Source organism: Alosa alosa, chromosome 2 (assembly GCF_017589495.1).
Source record: "Alosa alosa isolate M-15738 ecotype Scorff River chromosome 2, AALO_Geno_1.1, whole genome shotgun sequence".
NCBI classification, from domain to species: domain Eukaryota; kingdom Metazoa; phylum Chordata; class Actinopteri; order Clupeiformes; family Clupeidae; genus Alosa; species Alosa alosa.
Window position 1 is genome coordinate 5,075,710 of NC_063190.1, and position 17,500 is coordinate 5,093,209.

General features: G+C 46.1%; 1 protein-coding gene across 1 annotated transcript in view; it reads right to left on the minus strand.

The window, feature by feature from the left end:
• The window catches only part of dchs1b (dachsous cadherin-related 1b), a 96,355-nt gene that overhangs the window by 21,370 nt on the left and 57,485 nt on the right, over positions 1–17,500 (minus strand). The window contains 1 exon segment of the mRNA XM_048235569.1: positions 1–56. This exon segment is cut by the window's left edge and continues 133 nt beyond it. Within this exon segment, the coding sequence (XP_048091526.1) occupies positions 1–56 (56 nt within the window).

The window sequence follows — 17,500 nt, forward strand, 5'->3', positions numbered from 1 at the left end:
CCAATTGAGTACGTGATGGTGCCGAACGACCCTCTGTCTCCGTCCGTCGCTGTGACCTGTGATGATGAAGAGGGAAAGGAGACAAAAGGGGACGCTCCGTTAACAGTTCGTTCCCCACGAGGGATGTGCGATGATGTTTCGGCCGTGAGGACAGGACGTGCTCCAAGTGAGGCAATAGCATCTGTTTGACACCCTCTTATCACCCAAAATAGAGCCTCCTCAGTTAATGAAAGCAAGATGGGGCCCGATATCTGCCGGGTGACATCATCGATGCGTCAGGACCTCCAGTTTCACCCCATCAGCATTTCCCCACCACAGACATCACATCTCCCAGCTTCTCTCTCTTTCTCTCTCTCTCTCTTTCTCCCCTCTATCTCTTAATCTGTCTCTGCGCGCCATCCATCTGGGTCCCCCCCTCTCTCTCTGACTCATCTCTTTCCCAACTCGTATCAATATTTCATTTTTCGATCCTCTGTCCCTAAGCGCCATCTCTCTCTCTCTTTCTTTCTCTCTCTCTCTCGGTCTCTCTCTCTCTCTCCTGCTGCTTCTCCTTGGCTCTTTACTGTATTTAATGAGATGGTTAACGCCCGTGTGAGTGGTTGCCAGTGAGTGACACACTCTGCCCAGGGCACCACTCGCTCGCTCGCTCGCTCACGGTGTGGGCCTCAGGGAGAGGGAGAGTGTGTGGGCGTCGAGACAGTGCTGGAGCTGGATGCTCTCCACAGATCCCTGACCGCTCTTATAAACGAGCAGGCACCTGGCCACAGCAGAGAGGGGGGGGGGGGCAAGAGAGACAGAGAGAGAGTAAGAGAGAGAGTGAGAGAGAGAAAGAGAGAGACAGGGTGAGAGAGAGGGGGAGACAAAGAAACAGAGAAAGAGATGGAGAGAGAGAGGGAAATAGAAAAACAGATAGAGAGAGAGACATGGAGAGTCCTTTCTGCTGGGGGGTGAGTAATAGAGAGGTGACGCTGGTCCACGGCATGCCGCGGGGAGACGAGGTACAGGCAACATGTCAGCTGCTTTTGGCACCGCATACTATGGACACTCACTTGCTCGTAGAAACAAAGTCTGGGATGGTGATTGGCTCTGCTTTTCAGCTTATGGTCAAATAAGGACACAAAAAAGCAGACCTGAGCAGTGATGTACCCACAGATACTGTACACACACACACACACACACACACACACACACACACACACACACACACACACACACACACACACACACACACACACACACATCTATATGGCATGTGTACATATACATTCTATCAGCGCAGTGGTTTGAGCAGGCCATGATAAACAGAGAGCCGTTTGGATGCCTGTCCGTTTCTGTTCCACAAATCACAAAAACAGTCGTTTGTCTAGGCTCTCTGCCTTCCTAATGCACTGGCAATCAGACAAGGCTGCAACGATACACTTATGATTTTCAAGAAAAAGAAACGCAAGGAAAATGAGGACAGCAATGGCTTTTGGCATGCCGTCTATAAGCCATTAACAGATCTAAAATAATGATAGACATGAAATATTTGAAAGCTAAGTTTAGAGTGACAGACAGTCGTGACTGAAAAGGAAGGGTGGTTCTAGTGATTTTATCCTGGACTTGGTGGAGGAGATGACTGGTGACTCTAAAGGTTTATTGTCCAATCGGAATAAAACAGACGTTGAAAGCCTCGGTCATTATCGTGAAGGAAGAACGCGAGGCGGCAGCCAAAAGGAACTCGACATTAAGCAAAATGGAAAGGAAATGACAGTTCTTTTCAGCTCCCATGTACAGTGGTGAGTTGCCCATGTGGCCGCACCCTTTGTAGTCAAAATGCCTCCTGAGTTTTTTTGCCGTTAACTACGTGCACATGCAAACGTCAGTCTCACACACACACACACACACACACACACACACACACACACACACACACACACATACACACAAAGACACAAACAGTCAGTAAACAGCTGTACATCACTATTGTGGTTGCAACAAAAGAACAAGGGGACTCAGAAATATGCAGACCATATGGATTTGAAGAAGCATTGAGATGCACATAATATACCAATACACACACAATCTCTCTCTCTCTCACACACACACACACACACACTGCCTGAAAAACATATTCCCTTCACTTTCACCAATACATAAAGAGATAAAGTCTTAGTAAGCCTCATCCCTCTCGTACCACACTTGATTCCCATCTCTCCACACTGGTCTTAGAGAAGACAGGCAGGCCACTTACAGCCTCACAACCTGCAGGTGCTAAAGCCTACTCTGTCAGCAGGCCCCGGAGCGGGCGGAAGCCTCAGGGTCGCGACCTTTCACCTCTCTCTTCATGTGGTGACTCCTGGCTCACCATGACACTTGCTGTAAATACGATTACATAGGTGGTCTTCACACCATCCCATTTAGAAGGTCTATAGACACACACACATACACACTCGAACACATACACTCACACACCATATGCTAGTAACCTGACAAAGGCCTTCCTTGACAAACATGTGGCGGAAGTGACCTTTGACACCTGGGGGTCCAGTGGCTCAACAATTTTTCAAAGCATTTTTGAGGATTCCAGAAAAAAGAGGCTGTCATAATGAAGTCTGGTGCCATTTACAGACACTGTAAAAATGCAGCTTTTGAACATTGTCCAGCGGGCCATGGCCATGTCAGCCCCAAGCTGTGAGGGACTGACCTATCTGGCGACCGAACGCATTGCTGAAAGGTGACAGAGGCCCAACTTTTTTTTTTTGTCTTTTTTATCTGCTAGCGATTTTTTCCTCTTTCTCCAGACTTCTTTGTTCCATATTTATGAGTTTGCGAAGTTAAAGCAGAGGTGAAGGAACTGTTTTCTCACGGACATCTGCCAAGTGTTCCGGCTGCACATCAGATATCTGCAAGCACTCTCCCAGCCCTCTCCTGGACGTCAGAGGTGTCTGTCCTTGCACATCTGTACAAGGCCGCAGCACAGGCTCCTTCTGTTACAGAAAACAGCCAAACTTCCCGAGGAGAACAAAAAATCCCCCGAAATGTTTTCCTATAGATAATCATCATCTTCCATTTCAGATGGAGCGTCAGGCCAAGCCACATCGTGTCCACTAGGAAACAACAATAGGCCTGAACTGAATAAAAATTATTACTTCACTTCAACAGAGTCTTTGAGAATTATTTTAGTTGGTCATAGCACTGAAATTTATGTGGGAAGCAATTACTCATGAAAATATGGTTCATTTTACATATCTTTTAGAGGTTGTGTTTATTTTTGGTTTAAAAGTTGGGGCTATGTAAGTTAAACTCCATACATGAACGAACATTGTGCCTGCTATGAATCATAATATAGTCTTACTGAACTCGGCTTTTACAAAAATAGCACTTATGTGAGGTAATAATAGGCTCTCTGTTCTACATGGAGTGAGATACGTTACAAGCGACCTATCCACATAAACCACACAGAAACAGCAGCATGGTAGACGCCTGCTTCTCAGCGCTATCTAGACCACCAGAGCCGGCATCCGATAGTGACCTGGTCATCCACATACGCAGCAGATGTCTATCCCATTACTATACCGCCTCAATTTCCTATTGGGTATAGGGGACTGTAACACTATCAGTCCAGGCTGTGCGTATGATCTTCTGTTTGCCTGTGTTCTCTGGGTATTTTTGTAGATTGCCGGGGATTAGGCACCTGTGATGGTAATTAGTGTGTGTATGTGTATGTCTGTGTGTGTGTGTGTGTGTGTGTGTGTGTGTGTGTGTGTGTGTGTGTGTGTGATGGGGGGCCAGGGGGCGCCGGAGATGGAGCAGCCCAGGCACCTGGTGAAAGGATGACTTGTGTGTGTGTGTGTGCGCCGCTAAGCCCCCGCTACATTCTGAGTGCGCTCCGTCACTCTCGCTCTCACTGTCGGATGAACTCATCCATCCACGCCACCAGAGACGCAGACACCCGCGCTGCGCCGCGCCGCGCGGGACAGGGGATCAAGTGAAGAGGATAGCAGAGAAGATGCGCTGTGAGAATATGATGCACTGAGAGAGGGAGGGCAATGTGAACACGGCCAAATGGGGCAGAACGAGGACTTCCTTTTACTCCTGTGGTCTAAGTAGGGAAGTGGATTCAGTGTACAGGCCGACTGAAGTCCCCCACTCCAGCAGGGGGCAGGAGTCAAGAGAGCGGCCCTCACATGTAGAGTAGAGGATGCTGCTGTCCAGTGTTGTGTTGTGTTGTGTTGTCTTGTGCTGTGCTCTGTAGTATTGTGTTAAATTAGTGCCGTGTTGTGCTGGGCTGTTCTATCCTGTATGGTGTTGTGTTTGTAGTGTGGTGGTGTTATGCTGTGCTGTGCTGTGTGGTGTAGTGATGTTTGGTGCTGTGCTGTGTGGTGTAGTGGTGTAGTGCTGTGCTGTGTGGTGTAGTGATGTTTGGTGCTGTGAGGCCAGCAGCTGGTCTAGCAGGGGAGCAGCACAGAGCAGAGGAAAGCAGGTCATCGATTCGCCACACTCTCCAGGAGACGAAATGCTGCGGGGCACAGAGGCAGCCTGTTGTCTCACGGCACACACACACACACACACACACACACACACACACACACACACACATCAGCTGTCCACACACTGCTATGCAGACAGAGATTTATGAAAACCCAGGGAAGGGACGTGGAAAAAATAAATACTAATAATTCCAAGACGTTCACACAATAAATATGTTTACAAGTTCCTTGACTTATTTCCTCTGGCTAAAAGGGGAAAAAAATAAATGGTGAGTTTTACTTTCTGTTTGTAAAGAGACAAGTCCCAGATGCCGTGACTGCTAACAATACGGCCCACTCATTACCATCGCTGCAGTGTTTGTTTCCGACGATGTCCGCTGGTATTGATCGACTTTATTGCTGGCGTCAATCAATGAGACATAGTCCAGCTCAATGAAGAATTTCTATTCAGAGTATGACTAACTGCTATATGGATATTTCTGACCTCATGCAGTGTTCAATCAAGTACACACGAATGTGGAGAGTAACAAGTGTTTTCCTCCTTGTTCTTATTTGAATTAAAACTGTCTCTTTGATGTGAATGGTTCTTTATGAAAGTAATATAATAATCTCTATTAAGCATAGCTAATTGCCAAATATTATGGGTCCACAGAGAAAGGTCTGGTGATACGTTTTACACTCCAGATGAAAAATGCAATGGACATACTTGTGCAGATGTGGATAGGAATTTGGCTATTTTCTCTCCTCAACTTTCCTGATTTATGAGACTTTCCTAATTACAAAAAAAAAAAATGCAATTTGATTAACGATGATTTATGGTCATGTGCGCTCTAGTGTCCCACTGCAAGAGCTGACACCAGCAGTGCGAGGCAATTACAGTCCTCTGTGAGAAAGTCCCAGTGAGGAGAAACAGAGCACACAGATGTCCACTAACACTCACTTACTTCAGCACAAACCAGTAAAAGACAATGGCCAACACATAAGGAAACATGACAATAAACTGGAAATTCTCTAAATTGTAAGAGTGCTATATTGTAAAAGTACTCTCTCACAAAATGGAAGTGGTGGTGTGTTTACTCTCTCTTAGAACTACAGCGCTTTTTATTTGACTATAACTACCAAGAACACATCGATGCTGTACAGATGCAGAGAGACTTCTCTGGGTCACAACAACACTATAATCCACACTCGATTATCTTATAGCTTGAGGTCCAAGCCATCACGGAGATGCTGGGCTGTCCGATCCTGGCTGGCTGACCGTTAACATGGCAGGTGTTTCCCCTTGCAGGCTGTTGGCCCCTCCTGTGAGGTGCTCTGTGAGAAATGGTCATGACATCACGACCCTACTGATCATTTTTAGACACGTATGGTCCTGTCAAATGACCAGATTGTCATTTCATACTACAGAATTGTGAGTACTAAAATGCTTTACATAAAGCTTGTTATATAGGCATTGGCCATATGCTGAACTGAGACACACAAACCCCCAAAAAACACACACACACACACAGACACACACACACTCTGGGCCGAGTGCTGTTATATGCATAGACATGGTCCATCATTAGGAAACTGCCACAGGCCAGAACTCGATTGAGCTCAATTGTCTCAGCCGAGGAGCTCCAATGTATTAAATCTGCGCTCAATTTAGGATCAATTGCTCGCTATATTCACGTCAATTAGCATGAGATTCCAGTGAGGCTCTCCTTTTTTCCCTCTCTTAAAGTGGCGTGACTCCGAAGTGTTGACTCAGGATGGAAATCATTCATGCCTTGCAGTCGGAGCAGCATTCCTGGTAAACATTCCTCCCTCATCCGTTCGCATAGAGTGCAATGCACATATGTAGGCCTACGGGTCAGTTTCTCATGTCCATAATGGGACAGCCATGGCGTACACACGGCAGATGATGTTCCATTACTGGACACATATTAACCCTTAAAGGAGTACCGTCATACCGGTGTGACGGGAATGTTGGGAAATTAACATTCTAAAGAATATCTGGGTTCATTGAATTCAACATAGAATTTTAGAACCTTCAATTGTTGCGGAACTTAGAATGTTCAAAAACCTACACCTTTAAGGGTTAAAAGTCTATATTCTGTTGGTGTTTGTCCGCCTTAATGGCTCGTTAAGATTTTGACTCCATTCGGCTGTTTTCTCCCTCGGTCATCCATCAGCGAGAGAGAGTGAAACTTGTGCTCTTTCAAAGAAGAAAGCGCAGCATGAAGTGATTAAAACAGAACGTACTCCATTTAAGGAGTAAAAAAGAGAGGAATACAGAGAGGGGAGGAGGGAAAACAAAGAGAGAGAGAGAGAAAGAGAGAGAGAGAGAGAGAGAAACACAACACAACGAGATATGAGAGACCGATGGGGTGCAGAAACCAAAGGATACCTCTCACAACAAACACGACATGAAAACGTAACACCGAGCCATGGAGTGGAGCTAATCGCTAGAGCAACTTCATAGTTCAGTCCAAGGCTGAGGCACACTGAAGGATGTTTACAAAGGAAGCCCTGATAGGCTTTTCCTTAAAAGTCTGCTATTGAGAAGGGAAGGGGGGCATAAAGTCTCCCAGAATAGAAGTCTATTTGCATTACCATTTCATGCCATGCTAATAAGACGGCTTAGTCCTCCAGTGGCACCACAGCGCCCGGTTGTAGCCGGCGAGTCTGAGTTCATCGAGTCCACTGATTACACCCACTGCCGAAGCAGATCGTTTTCCCCTTCACGAGCAGGCCTATGGCAAACCACTTGTTATTACCCTAGTCGCAGTGCTTAACATGAATTCTGAATTATTCATCCCAAGGTTTCCTCTATCCCTCGCATCCCAAGTGGAGACGCTAATAGAATAATTTACCACCTTTTGAGCAAGAGGAGCCCGTCCGCTTGTGCGTGAAGGACAGACACTCAAAGGCCATACGAACTGATTCATAAGAACCGCCGCTGATGCTATGAGACCGGGACGAACAAACATCGGCGCGGAGCGATTCTAAAACAGATAATTAGCGGTAGGTCATTTCGCAATGGTTGCCAAAAATAAAGCATGCAGGAGCTACGTGACAGTTTGACCTGCATGCTCACTGGAAATACATTGTTGAAATTGGTCTTTCTTTTTTAGTCCAGAGGGGGAATAAGAGCTAGTTAAACACCCCTCCCCCCTCCCTAGTAGAAGTGAGAGGGTCATTGAGAGTTAAGAGGATAGCTGACTACAATAACAGATGACTTTGAGCGGCTCGGGACTATATTAAGATAAGAGGCGGCCATTTGAATGTGACTTTATCTGGTGCAAAGCCCTGGATGCAGAACCTCTTATCCATAACCCACACACTCCCCACACACTGACCCCACTGTCCCCTTGCACAGCTCCATTTCAAAGGTAATATCGGGGGTATGAGTGGCAGAGGTCCTGATTGAAGATGAAATCATGCCTATTTTCACAAACTCTGTTAATATTTATAGCCAGTTTAATCCTCTCCAACTCCTGGGCCTCTGTCTGTCTGCTGACCTCCCCCAGCAGGAGAAGGCCAGATAAGGCCCTGAGACAGGAGGGACAGCGAGATGAGAGGAGCGGAGCGCTGGGTGGCCGACTGGGCTCTGAAGTTTGAGGGGACTTATTGCAAGCTAACTGGCCATATAATGAGGTAGGTCAGAAAGCGGAGCTGGACAGCCAAGCTTCAGACATCTGACGTCTGAACCGGAGGTTTTTTTTTTTTAGTCTTGGATCTCCTTCACGTGCGAAAACAAAGTGAAAACAAAGCCCATGCCAGGTCGCTGAATGACCATGGCTGCACCGGACCACAGGGTTCCGGCGTGCTCGCCGGCGCTGAGCGTGGAGCCTGTGGCTGGGAAGCTGTGTGCACAGAGGGGCAGATCGTCCCAATGTCGGGGCTCAGTAAATCCCATCCAACTCTCTCTGGCTCATCTGTACCATATGCCATTATGCTCTCCTCTCTCTTTTCAATCACTTGTTTTCCCACTCCATTGTTTTTCATGTACTTTCAGTAAGTTTTAGCCTAGAAATCTAGACGCCCCCTAGCGGCAGCAAATGTAATTTGCAGCCAGGATAGTCTAGCAACTCTCCGTTGGCTTGCGAGCTATAAAAAAAAACTTCTACGAGGCCAATCACATCGTGTATAGAGTCGGCGACGGTTCCGCATGAATTTCCTGCTACTTGAAAACAAAGAAGATGAATGCTGCTGCTGGCGAACAGCGGTCTTTGAATTGCGACTCGCGTTAAGCATTTTTTAAATTGACAAAAGTTTGCTCCGCTGGTGGGAAAATGCATGGGACTTATGAGTTGTAGCGCTGTCCTATTGCGTGCAGAGGAAATTTGAAAGACAACCGTTCATCCCGCCTCATTGGATTGAGCAGTGCCAATGGTAAGTTCCCAGACCCTACATCTTGATGTGGGTCTGGCTCGTCAGGCTAAGTGAGTTTAGGAGGAGTGAAAAAGTGCAGGTTTTGTAGCTAATACAGGAGAAAAGGGTCTAGAGAGGAACGGAGGAAGAGAGAGATGGAGAGAGAGAGACAGATTCCAGAAATTCTTTCAAAGTGTTTCCCTTCATTTATGAGCGGAGATTCATTATCCAGAGAGCGGCGGTTCCTGCCAGTCATTCTGCCATTGTAATTTCACTCCAGCCTTGGCAAAAACAGTAATTAAGGAGGCCCGTGTCGGACTAGGGACAGTCCTCCTCCTCTCTGTGTCTGTGAGCTGCTGGAGTCAGATGAGCACAGACTGTGTCTGTGAGCTGCTGCAGTCAGATGAGCACACTGTGTCTGTGAGCTGCTGCAGTCAGATGAGTACAGATTGTGTCTGTGAGCTGCTGCAGTCAGATGAGCACAGACAGCCTCTGATCACTGCTGCCTCCACTGAGACTGGATCTCAACAACTGGAAACCGCTCCGGATCATTCCGGCTCAACTCTTTGTGAAAAAAAATGCACCTCAAAGAGGACTTCAAGGCAATGGTACGCTGTACAGAAACTTCTCTCTCTCTCTCTCTCTCTCTCTCTCTCTCTCTCTCTCTGTGTGTGTGTGTGTGTATTTATGCATGAACACACAAACTATCCATTTTCATGACTTTTCCAATAAACTCTTTAAGTACAATGTGGAGTTGTTTTGCTGTTTGATGTGCTCTTTTTAAGACATGCCTCAGAATTATTCTTTTTGTCTTTTTAGAACTTGTCAGGCATGCCATTCTGCATTTAACTGAACAGTTATAGCTTCCAATTAGCATTTTACGTTCGATGAAAAGTTTGGGGCAGCCTTACTTTGTACTGTATATGTGGGATGTTTATGGCCATTGTTTCTGGACATTCCCTACTAATAGTGACTCGCTGGCAGTAATTTGTAGACTTTCTTCCGGAAGGTTCTTCTTGAGGCTTCCAGAAGTTTCCCCTCTGACTTACCAGTCACTTTCTTTAAATGGGTTTAAGTGAGTAGAATGAACAGGAATGGGTAGGAGAGTGCAGGTTATGACATATAGCACTTGGACCTGATCAGAATCATTCAACAAGACACCATCCCCACAACACACACACACACACACATACACACACAAGCAAAATACATTCCAACAAATGGCCCTTGCTGCACTATGCACTCCGAGGTCTGCACATGTACAATTGGGTATTGCAAGCGCTGAGAGGGGGCCTGGGGACCAATCAAGTTAAACGCCGCTTGATTAGCATCCCCATCGGACCCCATAATGACCCGCTGGCGGGACAGGAGAGGAGTGTTTGTGTGTGTGTGTGTGTGTGTGTGTGTGTGTGTGTGTGTGTGTGTGTGTGTGTGTGTGGTGGTGGTGGTGGTGGTGGTGGTGGGGGTATGGGGGGGGCTCAGCGTCCTCTTTTCTCCCAAACAGAACAGGTTCTGCTAATCAGACCTGCCCAGGGCTTGGGCAGGAAGAACTGTCCTTGACATGGCTTCTTGATGTATGCTTAAAAAAAATAGCACTTCTTTAAGTATTGTTTGATGTGATTTCATGTGCCCTGATCTTACCTTTTTTTCATCCACTGTTTCTTATTTTGTGGTGTAACGACTGCGATATATTGGCATCCTATTTTTAATGAGGTTCCCATTCCTTTCCAAGAGCTTTTTCTGCTTTTGTACTTGTCTGCGGTGCCGATCATTACATATTGATTTCTCATGTGAAAGTCTTAATATTCTAGAAGAAGCAGATCAATGCATTCAATTAAGGCCATTCATCACCCAGACAGTGATTGAGACCAGCCAATCACCAGAAATATGCTGTAGAGGCAGGGTCAGAACAGAGAGAGAAAGAGAGAGAGAGAGAGAGAGAGAGAGAATAGCAAATCAGCACAGGATACGTTTATGATGCCTCTGGCTAACTACTAGACTATAAGACTATCTTTTGAAACGCTTTATTTTATATGGTGAGCTTGAATACGGCCACTAAACACAACACTGTGAGAACAATTCCAATGTCCAATTCCAACCTTTAAACATTTGCTTTGTCCAACTGCTACTTCCCACATGCTGTTCAAGCACCATAAAGTGAGGATTTTAGAATAAACTCATCCATTCATTCTTTCATTCATTCATTTTGTAGACATTTTATCTAAAGCACATGGTTGCTGGCACTTGGCCTTACCAGTTGAACTAGAGTACACACACACACACACACACACACACACACACACACACACACACACACAATTACACACAAAACCACATGCACTCCCATAGCGAAGGCTAATCATAGTACATGCCCTTATTGTATTATTCTAAGAGTTATTATCAAAATCATCTGAAGGGAAACATGTTAATCAAAACACTGCTAATTATCGGACTCATTTTTACTGAGGCATTTGTGTACTGTAACGAAATTGTACTTTTCTAAAAAACCTGGCAACCCTCGCCGCGTTCTCACTCATGCTGACACTCTAGGAATGATGAATTCCGACCTCCATACACAGTATACAGTGTGGCCTGAAATATGTTGCCCCTATATAAACATTTATGTTGGACTAGAGATGCAATGCATCAATGCAGATAGCATCCTTTTAACGTCTCACACGGTTTGTAAAATACTCCGTTACCCGTTAAGAGTGCTTTTTTGTGCAGGCACAAAAGAGAGTGATGCAGACTCAGCTCTGTTGGAGGGGGACTTTTGTCAACATAATGGCACTTAAAAAACACTGTTAGGCAAGCATATTATTTAATATGTCAGCCTACAGAATGCTCTAAAGGTTTACTGTCATCATAAGAAAGTGAATCAAGACGTAAAAATGTTGATGTTCTAGGAAGTGGATTAGCATGAAGGATGGCTATGGCGATGGTTTATCTTTGAGTGTTAGTTATCAGGGACAAATGGAGAGTGCTCATGTGTTTGCCACATAGTTAATGTTTCCGTTTGCACTGCAGAGGAAGTAAACACATGACTATAAAAAGTCAGTGCTTTAATTACCCATCATGCCTCTAGGGCACAGACGCAGACACAGAACCGCAGCGCAGGTGCCTGTGCTTCCCAGCAGCGCGACAGCGGAACCGTCTGACAAAGCGAAACATTTCAGATGAGTTCAGGTGGATCACAACATCCTGTATTTTGCATGTGCATTGTCGTTTGCTTGTGTCAGTTTTGTTTTGAACTGATTTTGTGCCTGTGAGTTCTGGAACATTCCTAGAATGCAAGAGTAGAGCCGTGGCCACACACCCATATGACTCCTATTAACTCTGAAACAGGAGGAGAGAATCATGTGTAACCTGCTGTAGGCATTGGGCATGCCCCCACTGTGTCTGCTGTCTTAACACTGGGGAGGGGGGTTACACAGATGAACAAACATACCTTCAACACACACACACACACACACACACACACACACACACACACACACACACACACACACACACACACACACACACACACACACACACACACACACACACACAAAACAAAAAAACAGCACATGCACATTTCAAGGTCTGAGCCTTGAGTCAGAAGCCAGTCAGACATCCATCTGCCCTCTCCCCTCACCGCAGTGACCCCAGGTGGCCCCAAATGACCCCGGTGATGCTGTCCTCTCCTGAGGCTTGACTTAGGGCTCAGACAAACGTGACTGGACCAGGGGCCCAACACCCACCTGTTAAATACTGTAAACTTCACACACACACACACACAAACACATGGCCATCCGACTACATTGCTAACCTCAGTGCAATTTATCCTGCACAGCCCTGCCTAAAATCTAGTCTAAATGATGATCTGCAGGAAAAGATTGGCTATATTTTGAGCAATCTTCCTCTAGTGAAAAGAAATGACTTGCTGCTACTGGCTTTCGCTGCTTAATTGGTCCCCTGGAAACTTCCAGTTTTTTGGGCGGATCTCACTCGCCGAGTTGAAGTCTGGGATGAGCGAGAGAACTTCGGGGTAAGAGCTCTTGTTAGAACCGAACACTGTGCTCACTCTCATGCATAATTTCGCATACGCTGCCACTCAAAAACCCCACGCTGCATAGCCCCGTTCTGTGTGAAAAAAATGTAGAGGGGGCCAAGCCCAAAGGATCCCAGGGCTGACGTGGATTATGTAAGGTCAAACTGACAAATGGTCAGTCAGAGAAAGTCAGAGACGTTGGGTTAGTCTTATTCATTAGGGGGGATTAGGGAGACTGGATGACAGACACTCAGGAACCCAAAGGCATTTCTAGAGGTGGGGGCTGTGGGGGGTGGGGTGGACGGGACATTGGAGCAGCTTTGGTGTTTGGGAGGAAAAAAGAGCCTCCAGTCCTCCAGGAAGCACAAATCCAGTGCATGAGATATTCCCACTGTAATTAGTGAAATCTGTGACTGCTACAGAGAGAGAGAGAGAGAGAGAGAGAGAGAGAGAGAGAGAAAACACTAAACTCAGACAGAGTTTCACATTTTGTCTGAAAAGTATTGAGAAATGCTTGCTTCTCAATTCATAACCAGACACCATTCCACACAGCACTGAGCCTGGTTGTATTTGAGCAGATCACAGAAAGAAGCTATAGGAAACAGGGCAAACATAGGAGTCTCTACTCTTTAAGGGTGTTACAGTACACCAACCAAGAGTTCTGTGTGAGGGGCCATCAGAAGCACTGCCGTAGCCCTACACTACCAGGAGATATGAAAAAGTCAGCCAATATAATTTCCCCCTATCTCTCAGCATAATGACTCTTGGGGCTTCATCAGTATTGAGGCCATAGAACTGAGCTATGGTGGCCGATGAACCTCTTTATGAGACTTTAAATGTGGTGAAGACCTCCATTGAATTCCCATCACATCATAGAACCTCCCTGGGTAAATGAACGACTGTCTAATTGAATGGCTTCTCACTTCATGTGGGGACTAGGTGGGAAGCACTGGTCACTGGTCACTCACCACCTCACAACTGGTTCATCAGTGCTCAACAAAGCATAGCAAAAGGCTGGTTGGAGGAGAGTACAGAGAGAGGGGTGTAGAGTGAGGCCCCCCAAGTCTGCTGACAGCAAAGATAATACTACGAACACACACACACACACACACACACACACACACATTTTTTCAGGTTCCTTTTCATCCCACATCTCCAGGCAGCTGACCATTTCAATGATGACAGGTCTGTTCGGGTCAGGTCTGGTCAGAGGCCTCCTCCGCATCCCTCCCCACCACGTCCACCCAGCTCAACCCACCTTTGCCTCCACACAACCCTGGGAGGACCGCAGACCAGCCTGGCCTCTGCTATCAGGTGTCCGTGACGACTCGCATTAGCGCAAGCACAAACAGTTAAATATCAGTGGGTAATGGAGGGCCTCCGACATCAAAGGGGCATCAGATAGAGAGAAAGAGAGAGAGAGAGAGAGAAAGAGAGGGAGGAGGAGCAGAGAGGGGGAGAGGACAGAGGACCAAAATGAAGGTATGGACTGCCAGCTCAGCAGCAGTAATCCTACATCCATTTAAGAGACAGCACAGGGAATATATATTTTAACTAGGGTGAAGGAGAGGTCAAAGTGCTTAAGGTGAGCCTTATAGACATGTTTACTATCTGAACATATGGACAACTCTCAGTATTGAGACAGTGAGAGGGAGAGGGAGAAAGAGAGAGAGAGAGAAAGGCTATTTCACTTAAAATGGGTGAAAATGCTTGTTTGTGACTTGCCCAATCTGTCAAATGGCATTTGTGTTGAATTAGGCACATGTAAGCACGGACACAGATCACAGACCATGGCACAGGCTGCCTGTGTGGGCAACGAATCATAATAACTGTCTGTAAATGAATCGCTGCAAACAGCACAAGGTGGCTGGGTAAAATTTAAAATGGGCCACCATTCAACAAATGGGAGTAATTAAATTGCGCTGTTTTTCTCCCTCCCCAAGAGTGACATGTAATTAAACTAACTAACTACATTTCCTTTTCATTGCCCTGCAGTTGAACTTTTATGGAAACAGCATATTAGTATTGTTTGCCTATTCTGAGAAGCAGTCCGTATTGACTTTTCCTTCGAAGGAAATCAGATCAATAGCATACGACAAGGCACATTTTCAACAATGAAGACAGGGTTAAATTCGCAGAAGTCCAGAGGTCGTGACCTTTCTCTGTCTCTGTTCACTGCATGCACTGAGGGATGAGAGGGGAAAGACAGCTGTGAATGGCAAAGGACGCAGACTGCATATTAAATGACGGACTGTACACGCACATGGGCGCATCACTCAGGCTCTTTCACTTCCATGTCAGAGGTCACATTCTAACCTCAGCAGGTTCAGTGAGAGGGATGTGCAGCGCAGGGTGTTTGTGACAGAGGAAGAAATCATCATTTATCAGCATCAGGGCGTCTGGAGAAGACTTACGATGAGGGTTTGGGGAATTGCAGTGGTCGGGAGAGGAGAATTCCAGGTGCGGCATGTTTGGAGAACATTCCATGAAGCACATGTCTCTTTGTCCATAGCACAGTTCAGCTACTCTCTTTCTCTCTCTCTCTATCCTCTTTCTCCTCTGTCATCCTCTACCTCTGTCTCTCTCTCTGTCTCTTTCTCTTTCCTCTTTCCCCTTTGTCACTCTCTCTCTGTCTTCCTCTCTCCTCTCTCTCTCCTCTATCAGTAATCAGATGGAGACATTCAGTTCAGTACATTCAGCTCCTAGCAATAGATTACAATTAGCACTTTCATCTATCATGGTAATATAGAGATCTCAAGCGCACATTCAAATCCTTTGACCAACTGTTGGCTTAATGTTGGCTTCCAACAGAAAGCTCGAGGGAAAGCTTTGCATATATGCATACATATTCCTGCTTTCATATCATCAGCATGAAAGGGCCCCTGCAATAATCGTGCAGGGGTGGCAAATAGCTTATCTACGCTCAATTACATTTCTGAAGACGCACATGTAGTCACGATTTGCCAGGAGGAGAGGAAAAAGCACAGAGATTTGCAAAGCACCTGTTACATCAAACAGATTTCTAACCCCTGAACAAAAAAACACGAGGAGCAGGTCAGAAGAGGACTGGCTCTGGTGGGGTCATTGAACCTCCCCGACTAGAAGAGGTTTAGCAGGGACACATGTCCTAAAATAAACTTATCGGTGTGCGTCTTGTGCCTGGACGCTTCCGCGTTTGCTTCAATTGCTGGACCCCCTTGCTGCCAGAGAAGTGCAGTGCTCCCAGGGTGATTAGGGTTGACCATCAGAGACCTAGTGGGGAAGACATGATCACAGCACATCCGAGTGACTCTATAAGCTTCCCACTCCAGGCCATTGAGCAATTAAGTCACTTACTCGTGGAGAGGGCCCATAAATTTAGAGAGATATACTGTAAAGCACACCTGCATTGAGACACACAGGCATGCACACACACACACACACACACACACACACACACACACACACACACACACACACACACACAAACACACACAGAGAAGCCCACAAACATACACACATAATCTCCACAGATGTGCACAAACTCACATGTGAAGACTTATGCAGACACACACACATCCTTACTCACAAACAGACACGAGACACGTTCAGAAAGCTCAACTGCACCCAAGGCTCTCCCACTCTTTCTACTCTCTCCCTTTTTGGCTACCTAATACCCGAGGAATGGCCAAGACAAACACGCTCGCCAAGCGCAAGATAGCACAGGGGTCAGGGGCCTCGCTCGTTCCAGCTGTAAAAGGGGAAAAGAGAGAGAGAGAGAGACAGAGAGAGACAGAGACAGAGAGAGAGGAAGGCCAAGACTGAGATGGAGGGAGCAAGAGAGAAAAGTCCAGCTCTCTACTGCACGTGTTGGAAAGAGTCACTAAATCACTGTCGTACCCACACCTCGTCAGTCATCCACCAGCAAAACAACAAAAGTCATTTCTCACGGTCAGCGTCCACCACTCACATGATGGAAGACATCACTCTGGATGATAGTGGACGGCCAATAGCTACAAGCAGATCAAAAGAAGAAAGTTCACGGAAAAGCGGAGTCATGATAATATAATGGCATCTGTAAAAGAGTTTAAGGTATTAGAGGCCGTGTTAGCCATCGACTGTAATGGAGGACGATAGAAGGACAGAGCACTTTAAAGAAAGGTCCAGTACCGAAGGGATGGCACCGCTCCAGCTGGATCCCACGCAAATGAGATGACGCCACTAATTATGACAATCACACTGAGGTTTATATCATCGCCAGCGGATGGGTTTTGTAAAAAAGAGAGAGAGAAATTAGATGTGTGAGTCATTTTGCAAAGTGACTGGAACGTTTCAATTCAACAGCTGGGGAGCCGTTCATAAAATCATCACTTCAGAGGGGAGATGAGACTAATGACATCATCATGACCTCAATTAAATTGGAAGGCCTTTGTATCGCCTGCTCTCAGGCGAGCCGAACTCTCCTCTCTCCTCTCCACACAGCCTTCAGGTACAGAGTTGCTTTTATTTCAAAGTCTTCCACGACTCCCAAAAAGAAAAAGAAAGGTGCTGGCACAATAGTTCAGCATCACAAAATTGAAGAGATTCCAGAGATTGAAGTTTAAATAATTGGCATATTTTCACACTGGATAGTTCTTTGTAACTCTGTGAATTAAGA